This window comes from Papilio polytes, unplaced genomic scaffold (genome assembly GCF_000836215.1).
Source record: "Papilio polytes unplaced genomic scaffold, Ppol_1.0 DF824269.1, whole genome shotgun sequence".
NCBI classification, from domain to species: domain Eukaryota; kingdom Metazoa; phylum Arthropoda; class Insecta; order Lepidoptera; family Papilionidae; genus Papilio; species Papilio polytes.
The window spans coordinates 3,170,567-3,185,424 of NW_013524935.1; the positions used below are offsets into that span (position 1 = coordinate 3,170,567).

General features: G+C 31.7%; 1 protein-coding gene across 1 annotated transcript in view; it reads right to left on the minus strand.

The window, feature by feature from the left end:
• The window catches only part of LOC106105938, a 32,279-nt gene extending 17,902 nt beyond the window's left edge, over positions 1-14,377 (minus strand). The window contains exon 1 of the mRNA XM_013286435.1: positions 14,043-14,377. Within this exon, the coding sequence (XP_013141889.1) occupies positions 14,043-14,221 (179 nt within the window). The 5' untranslated portion in view covers positions 14,222-14,377. The remainder of the gene's footprint in view (positions 1-14,042) is intronic.
• Positions 14,378-14,858: the final 481 nt, after the last annotated feature.

The following is a 14,858-nucleotide window of genomic DNA, read 5'->3' on the forward strand; positions in this document are numbered from 1 at the left end:
AAAACGTGTGCTATGCTAACAAACAGATAATTTTCCTAATTCCGTTTGAATTATTCAAAGTTATTGTAAATGAAAACCAAGTTCTCGGCGTTTAGCATTGACCGTGGACATTGTTCGCTGATTTTAAATGCAATTAAATATAATTTACATCGCCTCGTATTGAAATAATCGCAATCGTATTTCTACGTCTATTTGAGTATTACATGAAATTCTTTAGAGCGTATACCTTTGACTAAACTACCGCACAACTGTTTAGTCTCGCCTTGACACATACGAACTTATATGGAGGTGCGCATACTAGTCGATTTTCAGTTGTACAAATAAACAGTTGAATTAGCTGCGAAACAATCGACAATCGCACAACAGTCGTGGTTTAGTTCAGTCAAAACTGTGCGCCCGCTTTACGGCCGGTCTCAATAACGCATCCTGGATCGGGAGATCGCTTCAATCGAGAAATAAAACGACCTGCTGGTTGATCACTAACCGGTGTCTCAATAACTCCGGATAGCAAACATCAACCGATTTTCAAAATGGATCAGCGGGATCGATGTACTTTGTGAAGTTCCCTCCTGGCGTTCCATTTCAAGCAGATGTCATTATGACTGTGTTGTAAACCTATTGATGAATTTAAGAAAATATGCACATTTTTGGGTTTTGACGTACTAATTAATTATTTATTTGTTGCGTATTTTACGAATAAAACGTGTTTCAACATTTTCCAAGCAAATTGTCATCAACGAATACTCCCTTTTTGGAGTTTTGGTAGCGGTACGAGATCGTAATCAGAGGAATACATTGTCTGTCAATGTCATTTGACATCAGTTGTCAATGTTATTTACATCAGCTATTAATTTGAAATTTATATAGCTTCTATTCGTGTTTTTTGATAAACAACTAAATATTTACCATCGAAAGTGTAAGTGCAATGGTATGTATACTTTTATTGAGTTTTTGACATGTTTTTACTTTCTATACTTTTCAATAAACTTCCCCCGTGAAGATGCTTCAATTCGCGCCTAATTTGTATAAACCCTTTACATAGTAATTTCTTATTATTTCTAGACCTCAAGCAAGCCTCTTACGAAGGAGGACACGAAAACACTGCTTTCGTTCATTGAAAGCAGTAAAATTAAATTGACTTGATTGACTAATGCTACCACGAATAAATTGAAAAATGAAGAGTGGACACGGATAAGCGAAAAATTCAATGTTTGTTGTTGTTTGTTTACTTTATTGCACTACTATTTTTGTAATATTTAAGAACTTTATTTTTGTAACAAATATAAAAACTGTATTCTTGTAATAAATATAAAGGCTTGATTTTCGCAAAGTTTTTGTTTGAAATACTACCATCGCCCTGAATGCATTTCTTCTTCGTCCCAGTCTGAAAGTTGCTCTAACACTTCCAAATCACTTTCACTATTAGCTATCACTATACGGCAACAAGCCAACCATTTTTTAATCTCATGATAATTTGTAGAATCTTCCGATTTCCATAGATTGTAAAATAAAGATTTAGAGATTTGTCAAAATTCCAAAAACATTTATTGAAACACTACAACTGTCACTTTCAAACAGAGGGCGATCCGAAAAGTGTTAGAAATCAGATTTTTCCCTCCGATAGATTAGTCATGTTTTTAGATCGAATTTCTATCGTTCGGTCGTTTATTGAGACAGTATTTCAAAAGATTAGGGTACGGATTGGGATTTTCGATTGAAAAAATTGCATATTGAGACCGGCCGTTAGAGCGGGCGAGCGTGAGCTGTCATAATTCGGTTTGAATTAAGCCTATCGAGTGACAAACTTATTGGTCCATACAGGTATTTCAGTATTCAGTATTACGTCGTATTAAATAATATTAGCGATAGGAAATGAATGTAACACTGTCTTTTTATCCGTAAAATGATAAAAAATACCGTTAATTTTTATTTATGTAGCCTTCAATGAGAAATAAAAAAGTTATTACAGTTTACATAATCAAGTGATATCATAATTAAAATGCATGAGAACCATCAGATATTAATATTAAAGAAGATTTTTTCATACACAGTTATCATTTAGATTTGCTGTCGTTCAATAATTTAACCTTGGAATTACGATACTCTTCATATATGTCACTTGAATATAAATTATTTTTGACTGAAATGCCTAAAGTTAATTTACAAAGTAATCTTTAATTAAAACACTATTAATAACTTCTACGTAATGCACTTTTATAAACCATATTTTTTATCTGTGACGAATTGCTTAATCTGTATTTATTGACGTTCGTAGAATAAGACGATAAAACTGTTCCGTTGTTAGTCTCACTTTCAAAGATTTTTTTGTATTTAAATATTTACAGTACAAACATAATCTCAATTAACATATTTGTGGTAAAACATTAAAAGCTTTTTATCATATTTATATATGCTTTTCATTAAAAATTCACCAACAACTGTCACTTTTAGACAGTGATCTGATTAATGCATTTTGAATAAAAGTTTTGATCAGAATCGATTCTCGCGTCATTCGATTATTCATCAAATTTAAAATTAAATTCATTGATACTGGCAGCCCATATAGAATAATAATATTAAAAGCGAATGACCTTAAAACATAAAGTACTTGGTAATTAAAACGTTAAACTGCGTTCTTAGTCTATACTCTTGAATCAAAAACAGTTTTAAGACGAAAAAGAGACAAACTATATTGTTTCGAAAATTAGGAACAAAAAGGTTACATATAAAAATACTGGCAGTCAATAATTGATTTAATTGTTTCTCAAACGACCTTACTATTTACCCTTCATCAAGTTTCCCGATTGTAATTAAGAATTGAAATGCAAAGAACAAGCGCACAAAGCGCAGCAATTAAAACGTGGCTTATTCACAAGGTTCGATTACTTAATCGATAGGATCACGAGTAATCGATATACAGGTTAATCGATTATAATATTTAATCGATTATGCAACCGGAAGCTTTTTAAAAGTGACCGAGCAATGAACACTCACCGGGGTAACGGCCTAACAAGGTTTCATATAAAACCTTTATAGTAATTTACTCTGAAGGCTTAGATAAAATGCTTTACTAAATTAAATTACGGTAACTAGTTACAAGTACAAAAACAAATAATACGTCTTTCTACCCGTGTTTTTACAGTATATACCAAAAGTTAATACTAACATGCGATTTTCATTAAGAATACATTATTGACACTTTATTATCTCTAATAAATGTAATGCTATAAAATGTATATTTCAAATGTATATGTTTGTTAATATGTTGCAAAATCAAAGAACTTAACTTGACTTAACAAGTTTTGTAACCGTCAATGAGAGGCCAAGATGAAAAGGTTGACAAAAACGCTCTTATATTTCGGATGATGATGTTAAAATTCATTACTATGATTTTTTTGCAAATCTGTTAGCCCCTTTCGGGTCACGGGCGTGATTAAATCTGTCTTTTAACAGAACAATAGATTACGAAATCAAGTTACCTAAGCAATGCCACATAACTTATAAATAATAAAGAAACAAATTTAGTCACACAAAGGCAAAAAAACAGATAATCATCTTTAAAATTAAAATTGCCGAATTCCATTTCCGGAGCGATACAGATGTAAATAGGAACGTGTTAAAAAAAGAAAAAATAAGTCTCCCGCGCTTTTAGATGTCAATCTCAAATTTTGACATTGACTATTCATTCATGTCACGTTGTAACATTTGTATATTCGCAAAACATGACACATGGTTTATACATTTTGATGCTTTCTAAATGAAGATCCAAATATTATCCAAATGAAATATACTGAGTTAGATAAACAAATTAAAAAAATAGCAGTTGGCAACAGTAAACGTTTAATTACGTACTCCAAGATTTTATCATCTGTAAGCATGAAGGAAGTCTTATATTATCTGTATTTATAAATATCTTAATACTAATATATAGTTTGTAAAGATAAGCAACAATAAAAGAAATATCGACAGTAAGCAATAAGTAAGGAAAATATAAGTACTCTAGATCTAGTTTAAATTATCTTTGGATAGTAATATTTTTAAACTTCGTTTCAAGTTTTGTCTAAACAACACTGGCACACGATAATGTGTACATCAACATGGCGATTTGTTCAGTTCCATCGTTTGTTCTTAATTTAAACGCAGCGGAAAAAGAAAAATATTCTTCGTTTTAAAACCAGCCAGACATTTTTACCTTACCTTTGATAGTTTCTTACTTACAATTATAATTGTAAAGTGTCATGTAATTTATTTTTATTATTTTCGAAGATAAAAAAATAATCGTTTTAAGTTAGTTTTCGTTAGTTCAAAGAGAGCAGGTTACCCGATGGTATGCAATAAGTCGAATGTCAGTGAAATTAGAAATTCAAATTGGCACAATCGGCAATTGAACTCGCCCGGCGCCGACTACAATAGCCAAATAACATGTATTAAGCAGGACAATGCCATTTGAATAATTATAAATTAACAAAAAATTAAGGTAAATGTTAGACTATCTATAACACGAGAAGAATTACAGATAATTTACTAAACATTTTTTGACGTTAAATCGTTTAAAAGAGTTTTTAATTTAAATCTAACGATTATATTAAGTCTATCGTTTACTAACTAGTGTAAGATAATAATGAAATAATTTAAATTTTAACCTAGCTTACATTAAAAACTATTAAAAAAGTCCTAGCTTCAATTGATTTCATTAGTACACTACACCCGCGTGACAGTTTTACGTTGCGTGTTCGCATTCATACAACGAGCCTCTTTAAAAACGCGTCTCCGGCTCGTTCACTATCGATTTTTTAACAATAAAACAGTTTTTACATTCATTCCAATTGCATTAATTACCTTTCCACCCTGCTAGTACTGCTCTATAAAATACGTAATACGCTATGTACGTATTTATACCTATAGACAGTACAGTATTATGAATTAAATTTTCAATTATGTTATCTGTGAAAAATATGCCTCAACGTCAATACTGGCCATAAACAATGTTGTTTAAAAACGATACTTCGTTTCGTTTTTATTTGGCAGCATATATGACAGTGTAATTCAATAGAGAAAGCAAACTATTTCATTATACTTGGAGGAATGTTTCGTAATATATTTAATAGCATTTCAAACATATTGAATGTTTGATTGATGTATTGTAGCTTTGAGAGCGGTTTTCGGTCGATTTCAATACAAAGTATGCGCAATGGAAAGTTGCGGTAATGTACAGTATAGAAAGTTGAATATAAAGACGATGGTAACGATAGAGAATTACAATAAATAATAGAGTGAAAACGACAATATTAACATAGCAAAAATAATATTAAAAAACCCTTCAGACAGTCGCCCTATTCTTTTACAAGGTTGTCAAATGGGAAAAAACCACGAAACAAGAATCAGCTGCAAAATTAATTCTAGTAACTTTGGATTTAGACTGATTTTACATTTGTACTACTGTTGTAGGCTGTGTTCAGCCGACATTGACATTCAACTTTATAATTACCATTTTGTTATATCTGCGCTAACTCAATCGATTTATGTCGACGCCTACGTCTATATTTTTTTATTCCGACTCATAAACGTCATACACACGTCATATTCATAAATACCTGACACTTGTATTGACAAACTTTAAAACAAATGATACTTCAATATCAGTGGCACACAATTAATCTAACGTTTCTTAGAACTAAAAATTGATAATCTAAACAGTAACAAATCGGATTATTCTAAACCGTCATCCCGCTCTGTATTTACGTGGGGACAGATGATAATAAAAAGTTTTATCCGACCCTTTTAGTCCCACTATCACCAATAATGTGACAGATGGTACCTTTAAGAAATATAATAAGTTCCAACTGTCCCCTCGTCGCAAAAGGTGGGACAAATGAAACTTTTTATCCTCTTCTGTTCCCACGTGGGGACATAGCCAGGTGACGGTTGGGAATAATCCAGCAAATCGATGATTACTTTAATGATTTCGAAGTTTTACGGTTAAGATGAATTGATAACACGATTTAATTGTAAATTATTAAGTCTTTAGTTAAGTATGAAAATCTCAGAGATTATATAACCGTCCCTTGTCTAAATGGCACACGGAACTTACATAACAACAAGGAAGACTTTGTTTCTAGTTCTGCAACTAACTATAAATATACTGGAAGTCGCTACAACTGTCCGAACACAGCTGAGAAATTTTTCAATCGTATTATAAAGGCTAACGCACTTAACAGTATAAATAACTACTTAAATGTATAATTAAAAGTTGTGTGGATCGAAACGTCAATAAAATAAACAAAATACTTGACGTAAATTTAAAAATATAAACGAGAAATTTAACTGAAGTCGGTTCATTCAAATGGAATATAGATTACCCATCATTTTGGTACCGCCATTAAAATATCATCAACCGAATTGTATTTCTTTTACCGTACTATAAATAGTTCTTCATTTTGTTAGATATAATATGCTCTTTATATAGACAAATGTTTACAAACCATTCAGCCAAATAGAACATCTATTACGCACTGGCCACATTAAAAAAAATGCCATTTAACTTTTCGCATAACTTTTTTTCACTCATACGTACAGGCAAAGGTTTACAAACCATTCAGCCATAGCAGTACTGGCCGCAATTAAAAAAGTATAGAACCAGTATTGTATAAAACATTTCATTTGTACAAGTGAATCTGTGTATACTAAATCACGTAATGTCCGTAAATCTAACATTCCTTCGGTAAAACGCATAGAGGTAACGAGTAGCATGTCGTTAAGATAGTGAAATGTAAACTGCTCTTAGAAAGTCAATTTAGGTTACTGAGAAATCAATTTCACCAAGAACCTTAAAATGTTAAACAGACTGAGTACTGAATGATTTATTATGGAAACAAACGTTAAACAGAAAAAAGATCTAAAGCTTCAGTGCTAAGAAAATAACTAATCACGGTTAAATAACCTATGGAATATTTAAACATTATTTTTGTGTATAAAACATGTTTCCAAATCAGCAATCAAAAAACGAGAAAAACTAACATTTAACAGCATGCTTTTGTGTCGTGTCATTCAATAATAAAATAAATGGAGGTAAGGCCTTGACAAATGTGAGTTTCAATTGTCAAAATACATGTATAAAAACAAATCCTAAACTCTCTTTGTAAAAACAATGCACAGGTTTGTCGGTATTAGACCGTACGTTAACACATTTACAAAGAAAATTCAATTTCGGTGTTAAATATCAACAAAATAAAATGTAATTATGGATGAAAATCTACAAAAAAAAACAAAGACCCAAGACCGGTCAAAGATTACGGAAAATTTTGTACAAGTAACAATAGACAAGACAAATCGTTGAAGCGTCAAGTTTATTGAACATTGTTCGATTATCGCTTAAACTACTATGCTGTAATATAAATAAATGTTTCGTATTGAAATATTGACATTTTATACGGATAAGCGAAAAAAACAAAAATAATACGGAAACCTATCAAGGCCATATGACAAGATAAACAAATTATTAATAGTTTTTTAACAGTTGGTACTCAGGACACTATGCTATAACCGTTGGATTTCCTACAAAAAACATAATATTGCTATCTTTCTCACTCTATTCTAAAAAGTGATATACCATACCAATATAAATTTCATTAATGCTGTAGCACTGGAATCCCATGAAATTTAAAATGTTCTACAATATTATTAAAGCAGAGGGAAGTAATCCCTAATGTTAACTAAATATTAAGAACACATGGTAGTTGTCACTCTGACAAGTGAATAAGGAAAACCGAAGAAATAAATAGAAAGGGGATTGATTTAATTCGACAACACTTGAACATAAATTCCGTTCTCAATCGCACTTGAAATCAGAATATTCTTGATCTACCTAGACCTTAGACAATCTGTAACTCATCAGAATTATAAGGGGCTTAGGGTCGAGTGGGTAAACGAGCTAGTTATTGACACATATAGAAAACGTTCTGTACAATGTCTCTGTCAAGGTATAAGATAAGTCATACGTTTGTTATTCGATTCAATCTCTCGACCTAATTTTGGCACGACCTCAGAGCAATAAATCGAAGTTGACGAAATCCGATCGCCTATAGACTTGTTGCGTCTTTTCGCAAAATTCATCTGTTTCTTATTAGCATTTGATTTGACATTGAAATATCGTGAATTTTAAAGTTCTTTAAACTGTTGATTGCAATATATCTTGTACCAATCTAACACTTATTTTTAGCATAGACAAATTGCAGGGTTAGTTATTTAAGAAATTTAAAAACAAAACTCCAATGATAAGAATAAAAATTGAACTAATCTCTCGATAGCAATGTCGTGCTAAATCTTTACGATCAATTAATGATTTTTATTGACTGGAAGCAAGTACTTAATAATGCATTAATACGCAACTAACAGTTAGGAAAATTTATGTTAATATTCCACATGATTACTAATAAAAGACTGTGTAAGAATACAATGGAAACCAGCAAACAGTTATAATTAAAACATAGAAAATTCTAGAAGATTCATTATAAATACAGACCACCTTACGACTCCACGATGATACCTTTGTTCATTAGCAGTAGTGTTGTAAAGCTTTTCGAATGAAAAGTTTCAAATTATTAATAACTCGAAGTAAACTATCATCTGTATTACTCTACGTAAGGTCAATGAACCAGGTTTTGATCCTAAAGATCGTCATAGTTGAAGTATTATAAATTCTTGATATATTTAAATTATACCTCTACAACCATTCAGGTTTTTACGTAATTTTACAACGAATTACATTTACTTATAGTTACAACAGTTTGTTCTTGATGTAATGGATTCTTCCATTCAAAATCAGGGTTGTACAATAATAAACAGAATGATTTATAATTCCGCGATAACCGCACTCGCTTCTAATCGATTTACAAGTCTCTTGTATTGAATTCACAAGGATTTATATTGTTTATAGAGATGCGAAGTATTTCGAGTGTATTTGGACATGATATTGGGTCACTGACTGAATGCTGAGTGAATGGAACGAAACCGATCCTTTATTTACTTATTTATTAACCTTGATGCGACTTAATTGCCTAATTAATGACCCTGCACCCAATTATAAATTTTGGACCTACTAAAAGTCATAGTCATAATCCGTTTAAAAATCAAAGACATGGATCTTTCGATTATTAATGGCGGGAAATGTAGAGCTGTCAAATCTTTGTCTCTGGTCATAAACTAACTACACTAAATGACTGATCGTTGACGGTTTATTTATTTATTTTAATAAAGTAACAATGAAATCGGCTTGTGATCTGGAATAAGTGTGTTGAAATAACATTACTAAATCTCATTTCAAATATATTTCGGTCCAAAAATAACGAAAATCGATACTCTTATAGACAGAGTCGTCTGGAAAATTTCAAGCGGTAACGTGACAAATGGCGCTTTTCACCGGTATTTTTGCACATTTTATCTACCAAATACACCTGATTTTTTTGGATCTTCTTCACCTTGACATGTACCATTTTGTTCAATCGGTACCGCCAAATGTGTCAAAAGTTACGCCATATTTAATAATAAAAAAGTCAAAGACAGCTTTCAATGAATTCGCAACTTTTGTTTTTTTTTCTATTGTCGTTTTATAACATTATCGCTGCTAGTGTTCCTGGGTACATGTCCTTGAACAAAATGTGTAATTAAAAAAGTTAAGCAAACTCTGATCTGACGTCACAATTACATCTAATTGTTTTTTAATTCTATGTGCAACGGTTTAGCAATCGCTTGAGCGTTCCGTTGCCAAAGAGGTTTAATACGCGAGTAGGTATAATTTATAAAGCACGCGTTTCGATAGGATTTCGTAAGGTTTATTGCGATGAATACATGTAATAATATATCTAATCTAGAATAGTATAAGAACGAAAGTAGACACATTACCCCTGACCTTGAAGTTACTAGTAAACTTACATTGGTTTGTCCAAAATTTCGTTAACAGAACTAACAAGCAGATACCGATCAGTAAAACTAATTCATCCAACAAGTAGTGTTTAATTATTTTATAACACGACAAGCAATAGCAAAACCCAGTGTCGCAAAATCTAATTTAAAATATAACCTGCAATTCTTTGACGTAACAAACGTCAGTGACAGGCTTGCGTTCGGAAACAAAACAAAGGTCGATCAAAAATTACGAAAATTAAAATATTGCAGTTTTAAGCCAGAGTATTATCATGGAATTAAATTCAAAATGGCATAACTATAAATTGTATTAATAGTTTCATTTCAAATTACTAAATTTATTAAATTCGATTATTTTTATTTATGTTATCGTCCTTAAAAGTTAAAATTTTAAACAGTACCTTTAGTTTACTATCAAATTCGATTGGAATCTGAATGACGTGCAAATAATTAAAAACATTTTTATCGGTTAAATAACCAATACAGAAGATGATTTCGGTATTTCCAAAGATACCAAAATTACGTTAATTTAAAGCTTAATTTCAAACTGATAAGGTTTAAAATATCACCGATTCATTACTAGGTTTAGTACCGGATAGGAAATTTAAAACATACGAGAGACGGTTACCATTTCCAATTGGCGGAGTACCAATCATTTAGGGTCAGAATACTGACTCATAGTCTATGATATATCGCTATCAGTGTTGTAGAGCAGGCCTATTCAATATAAACATTAGTACAATCTGTCAGCAGGTCAGCGAACTCGGAGAAAGTGTACTATATGATAATGCTTACGTATTACGTGATAATATAATTAGATCATAGGGGACATGCTTGTGACACAGTTTATTTTAGCTACTGTTTATATTGATATTTATTTATGGTGTTGATAAGAATTACGTATTTAACAGTATTTGTTAGCATCGATAGCTAGTATGTAGTAATAAAACGATCTCTTTGACCAAAACAGTTCATAACTCTTGTCGCTCGAGTTGATAGGTGAGCTGACTTGAAACTGGAATTAAAAAAATAAACAAATGCTAGACGTCCAGTAATACATTTTAATTTTCTACTTGCTGTTCCCGTGCGACTTCATTCGCATAGAATTATAAAAAAATCATTTTATTGTTTACATTTGTCAAAGTGTCAATTGCAAATGGCAACATGACATGACATGATGTCAAACCATGGCGGCCTTGCTTCCTTGATGTTGGTAACAACTTATGGTCTCTTTTCCGCATTAGGGTTTTTAACCAAAATATTTAGATACACCCTTAGTTTAATTGCGTTAAAATATATAGCCTAAAGCGTGACGTATGTAAGTGTAGGGCTATTTATTAAAAAGAGAATTATTCAAAAATATGCTGTAATTGCTGCCATCTTGCAACAAAGAGGTGTGTGTTTACACTTTATTATAATAGTATAGAAGTATAGATTATCCCTTACATTTATCAATATCCAAATATTATCAGTACCATTTAATATAGTTAGAATAAACAGTCATACTGTGTTCACATCGTGTTATTTCATTGTATTGCAAACAATAGAGACAAACAAATTATTGAGTTTAATAAACAATTTATCAGATCATTTGTAAATGTATTTATACATTAACGAAGTAGCTCAATACATTATTTTTATCAATACTTAAAATATATTACGAGTAATTTGGAAATGGTAAAAAACCTGACTAACGACACTTCATGAAAGAACACAAATCGATTAACAATTGATATCTCATTCTTAATTACTGCACAAACGAAATCACAGCGCACCACTAGTATGTTATGATCTAAAATGATCATTAGGCTGAAACAATGGTACGTTAAAAGTAGCTTGTGATCTGTCGCTGTTCCTATAATCAAAACATTGTAAATATTATTGCCATCTCTTATATTCTCTTTGTTAACAACCGGGACAGTCGCAACTCACAGTCATATCCACTCACTTCAAAAGTACGAGGTCTCGAAGTGTCAAATTATCTTGTCATATGAGATGGAACACGACACCTTGATACTGGGCGACCACACACTGGTTGGCAACAGTGCAAGTGTAAAATTGCAAGAATCATTTTGATACTTGACATGTTACGGTTCCTTTTTAATGTATCTTACAAATATAACTGAAGGATTGATTGCCAGAAATACTTGTCGTATTCTTATTTTTTTAAAAAAAACAGTAGTATACAGAATTTGGACGTTTTTTAAATAGTTTTTTTTACAAAGGTACTGTCGCTTACATGAATTGGATCATAAAATTATTCGTTAAGAAATTTTCTCAACTACTACGTGAAATAAAAATCAACTTCCATCTGTGCGTAAAAAATTTCTAATTTCTGTTGAGAAATGTAAATTTAATATTTCGTGACAGGTCATTTTTTTAAATTTCAGAAACGATAAATTTCGCGTGATTTGCAAATTTAAAAATACATATGCATATGTTTATGAATATTACACAAATCAACCGGCCTACTACAGCGCAATTAAATAAAACTGGCCGTTCTGAATGTATAAATCACGCTTGTCGATTGACTAGTGAAAGCGAGGTTTAAGTCAATTAAATACATCTTAAATGGTCCATATCATTTGAAAAAGAGATTACTCAAACAAGACTATAAAAAACTACACACAATATATCTGTCCCTGCAGTTCACTAGCGCCCGCTGAATCCATGTCGTAAGTCCAAAGTCCACTAACAGAACCAACCTATAACCGTGTCCCTCTTCAGACTAAACATACTTATTTTCATCTTCATTACTTTCCGTCTATCTTAACGGACTTTAAAAAGGTGGTCGTTTTTTAGTAAAGTTTTGAATGTAGATTTATAAAATCTAACTTATATTTAACTTTATATTAGGATTCTGGACGTAAGCGTTATTTTATTCGTTATCTTTGACAGTTAACTTATCCTTGGGTATCGTTTATTTGGGATTCCCACAAAATGTGGAATCATCGTAAAGTTAGACGCAATTAACTGATTACATGTTTACTTTTAACTAATATTTTACGATATTGTTACAATTTAGATAGATGTAACATTAATTTTGTATTATTGACTGAATTCTATGCTTTTAAAATACGACAATAATTAGAAAAATATTAAGTTTTAGATAAATAATAATTTCTCGTACTATTAACATCGATATGGTGGGAACAATAATTTAAAATTTAATATAACTTTTCTCCACACCTCGGCCCCGAAGTTGGCTTACCGTTATAATGTTCAAGTTATTTTATAGTTTTGTTGCTTGAAATACGAAGGCGATTCTTCTTGACCTTCTCAGTGACGAAACAAATTGTTCAATAGCTATGTTTTGTTTTTATCTACTTTCGATGCGTTAACTAGTAAGGTTAGTTTTGTATCTGTTTTAGTAACCCTTACTATTATTTTTTTTATTCCAACAGTAATATATATCATGTGAATGATATATATTAAGTATATGAAGTAAATAATGATCTTAGAAAATTTTTAGTTAATGAATCGTTTGTTGCTTTTGTAAATTTTTGATGTCGGTAAAAATCGACACGTTTGATTTTTTAGTATGAATTTATAACTATGAAATACGATAATAAATCATCAGAAAATGAGTAAAAGGTTACAAGAATCACAGGTAGACGTACCCTCGGACGCTAATGCTCTAATAATAATACTAGTATTGGCTCCAAGCCCGGACTATGGATGTACTACGGCAAAAAAAAACGAGAAACAAAGCTCGCTTTTGTCGTCATCTTTCAATGTTTAACTTTTCCAAACATTTTTTTATAAACACGCTGAGAACAATAGTATTTATAGTTTCGTGATTTTTACATAGAGTAATAATTTAAAGTAGAATTCCAAATCGAAATATTGCTTCAAGTGAAAGTTAAGTTAAGGTTACTTAAAACTCTACACGTAAGTTACTGATTGTTATTATTTCTAAATACGAAATTAATAAATTTATGTATTAGTAACCTCTCACTAAACATTTTAATTAATAATACAACCAGATGATTCAACAATGAATTTTGCTTCAAATTTAGAAACCCGTTCGCCTCGCTAACGATCGCACTTCCATATCCTGTACACGACCTTACACTGAACAAAAAAACTTAACAGAGCGAAACACAACTAGTTGTACTCACCGATTGGAAATAGTCCTTAATCCAGGTCGTCGACAGAAGACCAGCAACGCCAAGGAATTGGCCGCGGTCGACACTATGAAGAGTGCAAGCAGCAAGATTTCTTCAACAAGCCGGTCTTTGGCTTCCATCCCCTCTGACATTAGAGCACGTCCAGGAGACATAGATGCCGATCGATCCATTCAAAAGTCATCACTATACACAAACACTACGCACACATCTAACACTCTCAGTTCGTTTATAACTGCAGTTTAGTTTCGCGTAAAGTTTTGAGAACACGCTGATCGATGTGATCGCGTCTTTCTCGCTCGGCTGTCGGGTGACAACTGAATAAACGGCCAGCGGGCTTGCGGCGCTCGACGGTAACCCCCACCATGCAATGCTTCGATAATGCTGGCCAGACAATCCTCAACCCTATTGCCTATACTTTTAGTAACTTAAGGAATGCAAACTTAATGTTTACGTCTTGTATTTTGGTACTCTCACTTGACAACCGGAGCGTTGTTTCACCGTAAGATTAGTGCTTACAGGTTTTCGATTCGAATACTAATATCTTTGCTTAAAATTTAGGTTCTTTCCTATTTCCTTTTAAAGGAAAATTTTTGTATATCACCCATGACTTTCTACTCATAAATTATTACAAACATTAAAATCTTTTCTTTAACTAAATGTATACTTTATACCTTTCTATTAGGTTTCAACTTTTTTATAGCTTTTTTTATAACGATCTCCCACATCATGCTTAGTGGTATATGATAGAAATGCGATTTTTTTATTCAAATATAGAGGAAGTTCTTTGAAATGGTGACTAGTCTGTTT